Genomic DNA, 12,645 nt, shown 5'->3' on the forward strand with positions numbered 1-12,645 from the left:
TAAACAAACACAAATTTAGCTTAGATAGAAATGGGCAGACATGATAATGACAGTTCACATAACATTAATTTAAATGTATATAATACATATTGGCTTACCCTGCTGTACAAGAACATTGTTGTTCTTGTATATGATTATTTTTGACGTGAAGTGACAATACATGGAGTGTTTGGCGCTGACACTGAGATCTGTGCGCTTTTCCCTCTATTTTAACGTCCTCTTCATTTGCACTCCGCCAACATTTAATTTGGTGAATGTAGTTTTCAAAAGCATATTGGAGACCTTTCTGTCTGGTTCTCTCTGATATCGCTGTAGAATATGTCCAGAAATTTGCACATATCTCCTGAGAAATATCACTCACCGGTACTCCATATTTCATGCTAGGAGGGAAAGCTTGACAGGCGTAGCAACAGTAACCAAAGGGGGCGGGGCTTAGCGAAGGGTCAATTTGGTGCTTTGTTTTTTTTTGTGTGAATTTTTGTACCTGTAAAGGATGAACACAGAGTCGTCCGGGTCTGTCAGCTGCCTGCAGGTCGGCCGCAGTGAAGATGGAGGATACGAGTTCCTTCCCTCTGAAGTAAACACAGACACATATGTGTTTGTGGCTGGATACAATCAATTATTTCTGTTACTTTTAATTATTTTTGCTGAATTGTCCTGTAATATTTTCTGTCTAATGACATACAGCACTTGCTTTCTAAATTTCTCATATGTAAAAACATTGCTGGTCAGTAAAACTGATTCTAAATGAGCAGAAATGTGAACTGAACTCTGAGCAGAGTGAGTTCTTACTGCTGAAGGCGGACAGGAAGACTCTGAAGAAGCGCTGGGCGTAGTCCTGCTCGTCGGCCTTCAGTCTGCTGACGTGGATCAGGTGCTGCTGTAGAGGCAGACTGGCCAGCTCCTCCACCTGCGTCCGGTTGTAGTGATCACCGACCGTCACCACGAACAGCGCCACCCCCTCGCACTTGGCCTTCTGGGAGACGTAGTGCAGCTTGGCCTGGTCCTCCCAGGCCGTCGGGGTTCCCACCACGGCCAGCAGAGCCTTCCTCCTGGACGGCTGGCCGGCCTTCAGCAGCACCTGCTTCAGGGTGAAGTCCAGCGTCCGTCCCAGCGCCGAGGAGCCGCCCTGCTGCTGCATCTTCTGGATCAGGTGAGCCTTCATCAGCTTCTGGTTCTGGTAGGTCTGCAGGTCAAACTCCACCTTGGCGGACCGGGCGCCGCTCTGCTGGACCACGGCCACTCGGGCCCGGTTGCCGGGTCGGCGGGGCTGAGGGCTCACAGCCAGCTGCTCCACTACAGAACCCAGCAGCTGCTGGACGCCGGCGTACTGGTCGGCCTGCATCTCCCTGGAGCTGTCGGCCACCATGACCAGGTCCAGGTCCACCTCCTGAGGACGCGCCGGCTCCTGGATGAAGGAGCACTCCTGTGAAGGTCTGCACGGGTCTGAACAAACAACATCACAAAACAGCACTTATCTCCGTGTTTAAAATAGAAGATAGAAAGTTCTGATTAAACCTGCCTGTCCACTTCAAATGTTTAGCACAAACGCATAAGCTTAAATTAAGGCCTGCAAGGTGTAAATATTTACACTTTGCAACAAGAAAGTCAAGAACTTTAATAATATACAGTAATTATACAGATTTTTTACCTCCTTTGTTAAACTACAGATAACTGGCAAAACATTTTATAAATGGTAATTTGGTCTATTATAATGTGTGACTCTAAAATTACACTTTAATTGAACTGTGTGAACCATCTAAACATAGCATTATCTTGCAGTATATTTGCAGTTTATTTCACATTTTTTACAGTTTTTGAATCATACAGTGTTCCACTGTTTTTTAATATATTTTTTCTGGCACTCTTGCTGTCAGATTTTCAATGTTTTTTTTTTATTTTGGCAGAATTCTTCTTCACATTGTAGTTTTCCTAATATTGCCAGTGATGCATAAAAAATGTTTAAAAATGCAGGAGGCGCGATTTGTACCGTAACAGATTGCACAGTTCTTGACCATCCTCAGGTCCTCTTTCTCCTCCCGCAGCACCTTAAAGATGAAGTTTCCGGTGTCGTCGACCTGAGAACAAACCACAGCTCCTGTTATTAAACTTTACCCTCAACAAGTTTATTTTTCAGACCTGACAGTCGGATGGACTTCAACATCAGAGAGTGAATGTGATCAGAGCTGAGAAGGGACATTTACCTGCATCGCTTCTCTAATACCAGCGGCGTCACTTTGAGAGATGACTGCCGGGAAGATGTTCTGACCTCGGTACTCCATCATGGCGGTGACAATGCTGGTGGTGTCCTCTGATGGCCCGTTAGTGAAAAAGATCGCCACCTTTCTCATCCTCAGCCCTGAACGGACCCGTTTGAAGACGTGCTGACCCACAAAGTGCATAGCAGCACCCAGGTCTCGTTGGCTCCTGGTCCTCTCCAGGGCGGTGTTGTTCACAGCGCGTTCCAGCTCAGTCTTGCTGCGGTAGTCCTGGAAGCGGATCAGGTACTTGGTGAAGGCGTTGTATCCCACCACGGCCACACGAGCGCCCGTCGGACAGTTGCTCTCAGTGATGCTGATGTCTTCCAGCAGAGACAGAAGGGCCGAGCGCTGCCTTTTGAAGTCGTCCTCCCTCACGTCATTTGACATGTCCAAACCAAACACCAGCTCAGTGGGGTAGGCAGGACACCGCGACTCACCTGGTGGACGTAAGTAACAAAAGTAAAACTACTGTGGAAATAAAGCTAAAACTGCTGAGAAGGTGAGATCCCAATAAAATTTACAGTCAGACAGTTTTAAGTATTTAAGTGTGTTAACATCTAAGTTATTGACACTTTTGTGCCAAAAGTGTCTGAAAAGAGTTAAAACCTAGAAGGTAATGCACAAAAGTGTAAAAAATCTCAATATCCATGGATAAAACTGTCAACCATCTGGATATCAAAGCATGAAAGTGTCAAACATTGACATAATAATGCACAAAAGCATCAAAAATATGTGTATTTATGCACAAATGTGTCAAACACCTACAAAGTATCACAAAAAAGTGTCAAACATCTAAATATCAATGCACAAACGTGTTGACAACCTGGATATTAATGCAAAAATGTGTATTAATCCACAAGAGTCAAAAATCTGGATAATAACATACAAACATGTAAAACCGACAATAAAACACACAAAAGTGTCAAACCTCTGGATATCAATGGACAAATTTGTTGAAAACCTGGATATTACCACACATGTATCAAAAATGAAAACATGTCAAAAACATCATCTTCAACTGTCAAACGTCTGGATGTCAATACACAAATGTATCAATAACCTGGATACTACTAGACAAAAGTGTAAAAATTCACATATTAATTCACAGAAGTATTGCTAAATTGGATGTCAGTGCACAAAAGTGTCGACAATCTGGATATTAATGCACAAAGGGTCAAAATGTGACTGCGAGCAGGGACTTTTTGAGTTGAAAGGGTTTTGAGAGAAAGAATTAGAACAGAGGAACAATCACCCACAAATTCTTCTGTGAAAAGCAACAGAGGAAGTCAGTCGTGTTTATCTCATCTCTGATCAGTTCAGCCACTGAACTCTGTGCTGATTGATCGGAGGCTGGAGCACTCACTGTGTTTGGACATTTAGCTTAGAGCTCACTGGAACTGAACCAGTGGAGTACACAGACCTCTGAAGAACATACTGTACACAAATATCACATTGCTCAAAACTAATTTGTTTAAAACTGAAAAAAGAAAGTGTTGTGTAACTACCAGCCTCTGTCCAGAATCAACAAGAGCTGCAGAGTGGAAAAATTACACCCTAGAAATTTGACTGAAAGGGTTCAAGGGTTTAAATATTTTCCTCCTGATCTCACTGTTGCACTGTACTCACCATATCTTCTGCATCTGAGAGAACAGAGACATACATACCCTGAGAACAAACTGTGGAGGAGAAAATAACATTTACAGAACAGAAGTTAGTTTTTTCATAACATGGTTTTGCATCTTAAAAAAAAAGTCATCAACAAACACATGAAGACACTAAAATGAGACGTTTCTCTGTCTCGCCTACCGACACTCACCACAGTTGTCTCTGATGAAGTTGATTATGTCACACTCCTGAGGAAACAGAATGCATGTTTAGAATGAACATATTTAATATCAGCAGGCGTTTTGAATTTAAGGGGGACTTACAGTCTTTTTTCCAGGAGGACCTCTGGCCCCCTGCAAGGAGGAAAAACAGAGATATTGGAAACTTGTGTCATCATCTTTCAGTTCTGTGGCAGCAAAACCTTCTCACAGCCAAACCAGAGTCACAAAACACCTGAAGTTAAAATTTCTTTAAAAGTAAATTGGTTGAAGAAAACACTCTTAAGCCCTCTCGTTAAGGTTCATTCCATCTCAAATAATCAGATTTTTAGAACAGTTTCTCCTCGTGCTTGATTTTTTTATGATATCAACTATAAGTCGATATTTTTTAAGAGATTGGTGACAGTTTGGCTTGACATAAGACATACTTTCTGAAATATATATTTTTAAATTGACCCACTTTCAGAAGTTTTTATTTGCTCATTTAAATTTGAGTGTGAGCAACAACATCTCATTCATTTCTTTCATCTAATTTTTTTGCTGTTATTTCTCACCATGTCAGTGATTCAGAATCTGGACAAAGAGATCAAATAGTCTAACGATGGATGAGCTGAAATATGGAAAAAAGGATAATGCAAAAGCCATCTTGTAATATTTTATGAAACATCTGTAGCTGCATGTTCTACTTGGATTAGACCATCAACCAACAATTTAGTTTTTGTTGTACAACTTGTCTTACCCACTTAATCTGGTCTGAACATTTAACAAAAATAGTTTAAATTTTACATTTGTGATCAAGTATTTCATTTTAAAACAAGTGTTTGACACGAATGTGTCTATGTCCCCCGCCGATGACATGGATTTGAAAGTCACAGTCAACAAACGCTCGGTGTGACCTTGAAAATTATGCAAAGGTCACCCAAATTGACTGGTGTCGGGGGATCATCCTAATACATGTTGACATCAAGTTTGACGAAGATCTGACAATTCCTTCATGAGATATTGCGCAGACAAGGATGCGGGACGTACGGATGTACGTACGTACGTACAGACGGACGGAGGCGAATACTTGGTCCCCCTCTTCGGACAGGGACAATTATTGCATATATCATACTTAAGGTGTTCTGCAGAGCCAGCTCTGGATTTTCTGACTCCTGAAAGTGATTTTAAAGACTGAAGCTCACTTTGTGTCCTGGACGTCCTGGGTCTCCTTTCTCGCCTGATTTTCCTGGCCCGCCTGGATTCCCCTGCATAGATCACAAGTAAAGACAATGATGAAGCAAAAACCCTGTTTTACTGAAAGATATCGGAGTTAAATCAGCACTTACGTCTCGACCAGGGTTCCCTTTGTGTCCTGGATGTCCTTTAGATCCCTGCAGACCGTCCTCACCCTGAAGTAAGGAGACAAATGTCATGTCTGAACAGTTTGAACTCCAACATGATTCTCATGTCTTGCTGTGGGGTCGGACTACATTAACTCTTGTTTTGTCCTGCGATTCAAAATTAACCTGTTTTAAAGTTTGAAAATGTGGAAGAAAAATATATTTTCACGGTGAAACTTCTGATGTCAACATTTCTGGGAAATCTCTGAAAATGTTCTGGTGGAAAAAAGAAATGTTAAAAATGTTTCTTTAAGAGCATTCACATAAAAATCAACCAGAATCCAGCAAAATTCACTGGATTTTGGTTGATTTTTACGTGAATGTTCTTCAAGAAAATATTAAAAGTTTTACTGATATATATGTAACCATTTTAGATATTTTTAGGATTTTTTGGAAGATTTTTACTATTTTTTTGAAAATATTTACAAGAATTTTCTTGCCAAAATCAGGGGATTTTTAAAAAAAAATAAAACTTTTAAGAGAAATTTTAAGGAATTATCAGAATTTTCTTCCTGAAGGTTTTGCAAATTTTCAGAAATCTGGGGAATTTAGATTTTTTTCAGATGAGGAAACAATATTTTTTGGTGCCTGTAAATGAGGACAACAGGAGGGTTAAGATTCAGCTGTTGTAAAAATGGAGGGACTCACCCCGAGACCAGGGAAACCAAGAAAACCACGATCTCCCTGTAGAGAAGAAGTAAAAAGCAGTGATTGAACTGTACCTGTCCAGGATTCTCCACCTGTTTCAAGTCTGTGTAAGAACATGTTTTAGGAAAAAGAAAATATAAAAAAATGTTTTCATCTTCAGCTGAGGTGAAAAAGTTTGACTAGAGCTATTTCACGGTTCACCTGCCGTTCATATCATAACATTTTTATAGCTGGACTGGATGGAAACAAGCCTTTGCTCTAAGTTTTCTGCGGTTATTTTAAGGGGATACATCCAGCTCTACCTCTGCACCTTTACGTCCTGGAGGTCCAAATCCGTCTCTGCCATCCTCACCCTGAAACAGACCGACAGAGTCTCAAACTGGACTATACATAAACTGTTCAAACTCACTTTACAACTCAGCTCCCTACCGGTAGTCCTCTGGGTCCAGGTCGTCCTGGAACACCTTTAGGACCTGGATCTCCTGGTTGGCCCTTTAACAACAACATAAAGATTAACAAACACTTTTCTTTACATTTTACCACCCCGTACTCTGCTGTAAGGGTTTTCTATGAGCCGCAAGTCATTTGGTCCAAACTTAAATATCTCAACAACAACTTGAAACCATTTTCTACAGACGTTTGCAACGAAGTGATGAATCTTGTAAAGCAATGAGAGAACTGTTTAACATTTATTAGGTGAATTTGCAATTAAAATTAATGTCATTCTGACTGATCAAAGCCACAGTCAGATATCTCTGTTATCCAGTTTGAACTAGTCACAAAAATACCTGTATATGTTGTTTATCAGACACTTAGAATACAGTTTTGACACCCCTCGCCAGGCTGCTTAACTCAATGGCTAGCTGCTGACAGATATCACCAACATCATTGTGACTAGTCAGAGTTTTATTCCACATGTCAATAACACCATTGTGACCAATCAAAACCACAGTCAGTGATCTCTGTAATTAAGCCTAGACCAGTCAGAATAATGGTTACAGATACGACTTATCAGACGCTTATGATGCAGTCTTGACATCCCTCATCAGACAGTTTAACGCTATGGCTAGTCGTTGTAACGTTAAACTGACAGGTTTGACTATCCTAAACTAAAATTACGGACATCAATCACGTTGTTGTGATTAGTTGTTATTCAACATATCTCTAAGTCATTCTAACTGGTCAAACCACAGGTAGAGATCTCTGTCATTTAGTTTGGACAAGTAATATGAAAATTATGTTGCAGACCTTCTGTCCACGAGTGCCAGGTCTTCCAGGTTGTCCTTTGTTTCCAGGTCGTCCATTTTCACCCTGAAGAGGAACCAGATCAATCAGAAGAGCTGAATCTGTTTGTTATATTCACATCAGTAATCTGAAATAACGTAGGATGGTGACGCACTGACCTGAGGCCCAGGAAAACCAGGAATTCCTCTGGGTCCAGGTTCACCACTATCTCCTGGGCGCCCCTGCAGAGAAAACATGGTTCGGGACAGTCATCCCCCCACAAAACGTCTGAAACATTATCCACACAATCCACTGTTTGTGTCACTATCATTATTTGCCTATACATTATTGATATTTATCTGTTTTTTTCTTTAATTATCCTTAAATATGCATTTCTAATGGTGTGCTTGACTAATCATTATTACATAACATGTACCATGTAAGCCTGTATATCCTTACAGTGTATCTTTTACATATATTCTTGTACATATTATACTTACTACACCCTAGAAAGCAATTTAAGAGAACTATTCTAATCCCTAATTAAATACATGGTTGCAAGATATGATTAGATTAGATTAGATTACTGTAGTAAGTTGAGTTGTGTTGACATTATAATGTTGCATTAACTTAATATTGTGTGCAAGTTAATCTCAAATTTCTGTTAGTCGATTTGAACTTAAATCCAAGTTGGAGTGACATAATAAAATTGGTTTGATAAAATAATATTTCTTCAACTTGAGTTTAGCATTTCAAGTCTCCTCCCAGACTAACTTAAAGGCTTGTGTTCACAATTCTGGTAATTAAGCATGTGACAAATAAAAATTCATTTTAAATAACATGTAAACAACTTAAAGACTAATGTTTATACGACCTATCATTAAACAATTCTGCTATCTTAAACTGTAGAGGAAAAATTCATTCAAGTTGAACCTATTGAAACTGGATTGATAACTTCAGGATTACAAGTTCACTTCTCTATTTTGACATAAATGAACTATTTTAGACAGTTAAAATTTGTAGTTAAAAAAGTAGAGCAAAAGGTAATTTCCCTAATTTGGAGTAGTTTGTTGGATGAACTTAATAATCCGAAGCTGTTATACTTCAAAAAGATTCATGCAAACTGTTCATTTATTTTTTGTCAAGTCCAAACATTACAAGTTTAAAGTGCAGTGTGAAGCTATCCTGTGCGACATTATTAATTACATCAAACTATGCATCTATCCAGTACAAATTCCTGTGTGTAATTCCGTGCAATTGTATTCATCTACTTTTTAGACCATTTTTGGTTTATTAGGAGTTTAACTTCTGCGCCCTGTGCTAGTTTTACAGTTACGTATACAATTTTTCATCATGCCACATCTGTATACATGAAAGGTGTCTTTAGCATCTCTACTATTTTTTATTTTTGTTCTATTTTTGGATATTTTGTCTTGCTTCATTTATGTCCATCAACCATCACTTTCCTCCTTCTGCTTATGTCTTTGAGCTGCTATAATGTGTGATTTTTCCCAGTTAGGGTGAATAAAGTTTATCCTTCATACATTTACATAACTGAGTTGCTAGCATGGCTGCAGACTATTTTTCTTCTTTTATACACCTACTACTGTGCGATCTCCTCACATTAAGGAATGGAAGCCTGGATGTGTCAAGATGAGGGCTGCAACTAACAATTATTTCCATTTTTGATCATTTTCTGTATTGACTGATTAGCATGATCTATAAAATGTCAGAAAATGAAACAAAAAATGTTGATCAAAGCCCAAAATGAAAAATGTCTTGTTTTGCCCTAAGATTTTCAGTTTAGTGTCACAAAGGAGGAAAGAAAAAAGGATATATTGATATTTAAGAAGCAGCAATCACAGAACTTAGACTGTTTCCATTTTAAAATGACTCAAACTGATTACAGTTGGTGTAAATAATGTAAATGATTAATTTAACTGAGTTTCTGGTTGTTGGTCGAGTAACAGACATTTTTTAAAAGATGTCACCTTTAACCTTAAAACCTTGAGTCTACCTGTGATGGACATTTTCACCATCCTGTGACATTTTAGAAACAAAACAATAAAACTAATTAAAAAATAACCAGCAGATTAATTGCTAATGGAAATAATTGTTCATTGTTGCCTTAAAAAACTGATTTGATTAAACTGCTTTGTGAGCAACTGCAACTATCCATCATTTTCACTGTAATTAATCTGTTGATTATTGCCTGGATGAATTTATCATTTTTTTAGTCAAAGAAAATGTGAGAAAATGAAGAAAAACATTGATCAAAGCCCTGGATGACATACTTAGACATCTTGTTTTGTCCACAACTCAAAGATATTTAGATTACTGTCATGGGAGAGGAACAAAACCAGAAAGCATTCACGTCTAAGAAGCTGGAATCAGAGAATTCAGATTTTTCCTTTAAAACAGAATCTCAAAATGATTAATTGATTGTCAAAATAGTTGATTAAGAAATTAGTTGCAAATCTAGTCAAGACATGATTGTGAATTTCAACCCTGGGACCTAAAAGCTGCTGATTATTTCCATTTTATGTAACATGTTTTCACAGATGCAGTCCATTAAATGCTATTCAGTGGAAAGCAGTGACCAAACAACAGGGGAGCTGGATAAGTAACAGCGGTACTGGCATTCTAACGGTTTGGTTTCTTGAACACACACATTTTTCCTCTTTCCATACAGAGCTTCAGTGAATTTCTCTGGAAGTCTGTCCATCAGCCAAACAAGTTACCTCATTGAAATCTGCCAAACATACCGACTCTCCTCTCCTAAAACACCACATCCGTTGTGAGCTGAGAAATACAGACACCCTGTGATCCGACTGACACCACACATCTCTGCATTAATCCCTCTATGATTTCTGAATGTGTTTTTATAGGAAACATTTGTCTGTCTGCACTGGATCGGACTGTGTGCAGCTGTTGTACATGGCTCCGCGCTGAATAAAAACACAATCAGTCTGTATTTGGATGTTTTCAGCTGTGTGCTCCATCCCACTGCTTTTGAAATCAAATGTACTAATTAGTGAGTTGAGAGTGTCAGATGTGTTTTCTTCACAGTGAAATGACAAGAGTAAATGTGACACAACTAAGGCAAGCTGGGTAAAAAATAAGATGAAACTAAAAACCTAAAAGATAAAAATGAGTGAAGCACTGGATTGTTGTCCGTGAAAGTTCTCAGTCGTCCAGGTCATCTGAAGGTGAAAGGTTTAGTTCAGGCAACTTCTTCAGAACTGATGAAAGCCGCTTGGATGAGAGGCGAAACATCTTCTTGATCACAAGAATGAGTTCAATTGCCTGAAATAAACCCTTCACCACAAGATTGTTTTGGAGGTTGCAGGTGCACAATCAGTAGATTAGCCATGTATTTCACAATGACAGGCGTTTGTGGTTGGCGGTGACTCTGCTCGGGTGATGCTTTCAAATAATCATAACAAGTGTGACACAGTATCTGAGATCCCAAATCCCAAAACCCAAAAGAAATGGACTTTAAGTATACTGGCCTGTGTGTAAGAACGAGCATGTCGCATTTTCTTTGAATTCACATCTTCTCATCTGGATGAGAGGGGAAATAGCCACATGCTGAATGCAAGCAGACAAACATGTGGCAAGACACTATTATAGTGACTTTGTCCAAAGAAAATATCCAATCATTGAAGAATGAACAAAGGAAATGACATGAAAGGGGCCCAGTTATATGAAGTTAGAATAGATATGTTTTATGAACTATTCCAGGCAGAGAAATAGTTCATACACTGCAGGGAATGAGTGCAAAATACGGTTGTGTAGCTCAGAGGCAAAACCACAGTGTTGGCATGAGATGTAGAGGCAAGTAAATCAAGGCCAAGACAGGGTCTGTCCAGAATCTGTATTGGACAGAGGCTCGTCTCCTATTGTATTGGCTCGCCACTCCAGTTACCAGGTCATAGAAGAGAGGGGACAGAAAGCATATGAGCGTTAGCAAAGATTGGAACACCTTTATTACCTCCGCCAAGGAGGTTATTTGACACCCGGCGTGCGTCCGTCTGTCCGTCCGTCTGTCCGTCTGTCTGTCTGTCTGTTAGCAAGATAACTCAAAAACGCCTGGGCAGATTCACATGAAATTTTGAGGGGATGTAGACTATGGTAAGAGGAAGAGCTGATTTAATTTTGGTGGCAATCCGGAAAGGATCCTGGATTCTGGATCACTTTGAATTTTTTAGTATGTTTTAATATGTGGTCCAAAATATGACAAAAACATCGTAGGTTAGTATGTCGTCCAACAAAGTGGAACACGGTGTCCAGATAGCTCAACTGGTTAAGAAGGTGATTTGTAAACAGAACTGTGTCAGAGGCGCAGGTTCGATTCCAGCTCATGATTGTTTACTGCATGGGTTTCCGGTTTTCCTCTCTGTCCTTGGTGGAGGTCTGCACTCTCTGAGTGCTTTTCTAGTAATAATATTAATTAGCTAGAACTGTACAGGATTATTAATTATGAACATTAACCCATTTAATTCAATATTATAGCTAAGACACCAAAGTGATATTACCTGAGACAAGCAAGGAGCGAAGGCTATGCTTTTGCCAGCGTTGGTTTGTCTGTTCGTCTGTTAGCAACATTACTCAAAAACACATTAATGGACTTTAATGAAATTTTCAGGGAAGGTCAGAAATGTCACAAGGACCAGTTGATTAGATTTTGGCAGTCTGGACACGTGAATTCTTTAAAGATTACTGTATCATTGCAAGAGAGTGGGACCGGCGTAACAGTAACAAGTGAACACTACTTTAGCTGCCTGCTGACGGTCACTTGATTGTGATCCTATTAAAAATCAACCGCTACAGACTTATTGGGGCTTCTCTGTCAGAAATGATACAAGGAAGGAGCAGACTTGGCAGAGGTCTCTCTGAGAGCTTTTCTAGTTAAAAATGGAAATTAAACTTCTGCATTAAATACGGAATTTCGATGCCGTTAGCTGGCCACAGTTCTCTCAGACAGGTGTTTGAGCAAAAATCACTGTGAAAAGAGTGGAATAGATCCACATGAGCTGTTTTCTATGCGTGAGAAAAAAAGCTTTCGTAGATGTGCTCTGCTTTTTAACAGCAGAGCACATTTTTAAATTTACACACCACAATTGATCCTGTTCATACAATAGTAGAAAGCCAAAATCATGATTATGATTAATTTAAAGATGCTGCCCAACTTCTGCATTTAACATCATAAGTGAATTTCTTGCATTTTTTGCTTCACCAGTTCAGTCGGTACCATCCTGCCTGCACTCAGATGTGTCTGAGTTGGGACTGCTCCCTCTAGACCAT

General features: G+C 39.4%; 1 protein-coding gene across 3 annotated transcripts in view; it reads right to left on the reverse strand.

The window, feature by feature from the left end:
• The window catches only part of LOC110960716 (collagen alpha-6(VI) chain-like), a 153,731-nt gene that overhangs the window by 16,224 nt on the left and 124,862 nt on the right, over positions 1-12,645 (reverse strand). Inside the window, exons 35-38 of one of the 3 annotated variants that reach the window (XM_051956905.1) lie at positions 2,205-2,698; positions 1,991-2,078; positions 793-1,446; positions 485-572 (exon numbers count right to left, since the gene is read on the reverse strand). The exons of 1 other annotated variant lie outside the window; for it this stretch is intronic. In XM_051956905.1, coding sequence (XP_051812865.1) covers positions 485-572; positions 793-1,446; positions 1,991-2,078; positions 2,205-2,698 — 1,324 coding nt within the window. The remainder of the gene's footprint in view (positions 1-484; positions 573-792; positions 1,447-1,990; positions 2,079-2,204; positions 2,699-12,645) is intronic. One more of the 3 variants, XM_051956907.1, reaches the window with a different exon arrangement.

Source organism: Acanthochromis polyacanthus, chromosome 12 (genome assembly GCF_021347895.1).
Source record: "Acanthochromis polyacanthus isolate Apoly-LR-REF ecotype Palm Island chromosome 12, KAUST_Apoly_ChrSc, whole genome shotgun sequence".
NCBI lineage: Eukaryota > Metazoa > Chordata > Actinopteri > Pomacentridae > Acanthochromis > Acanthochromis polyacanthus.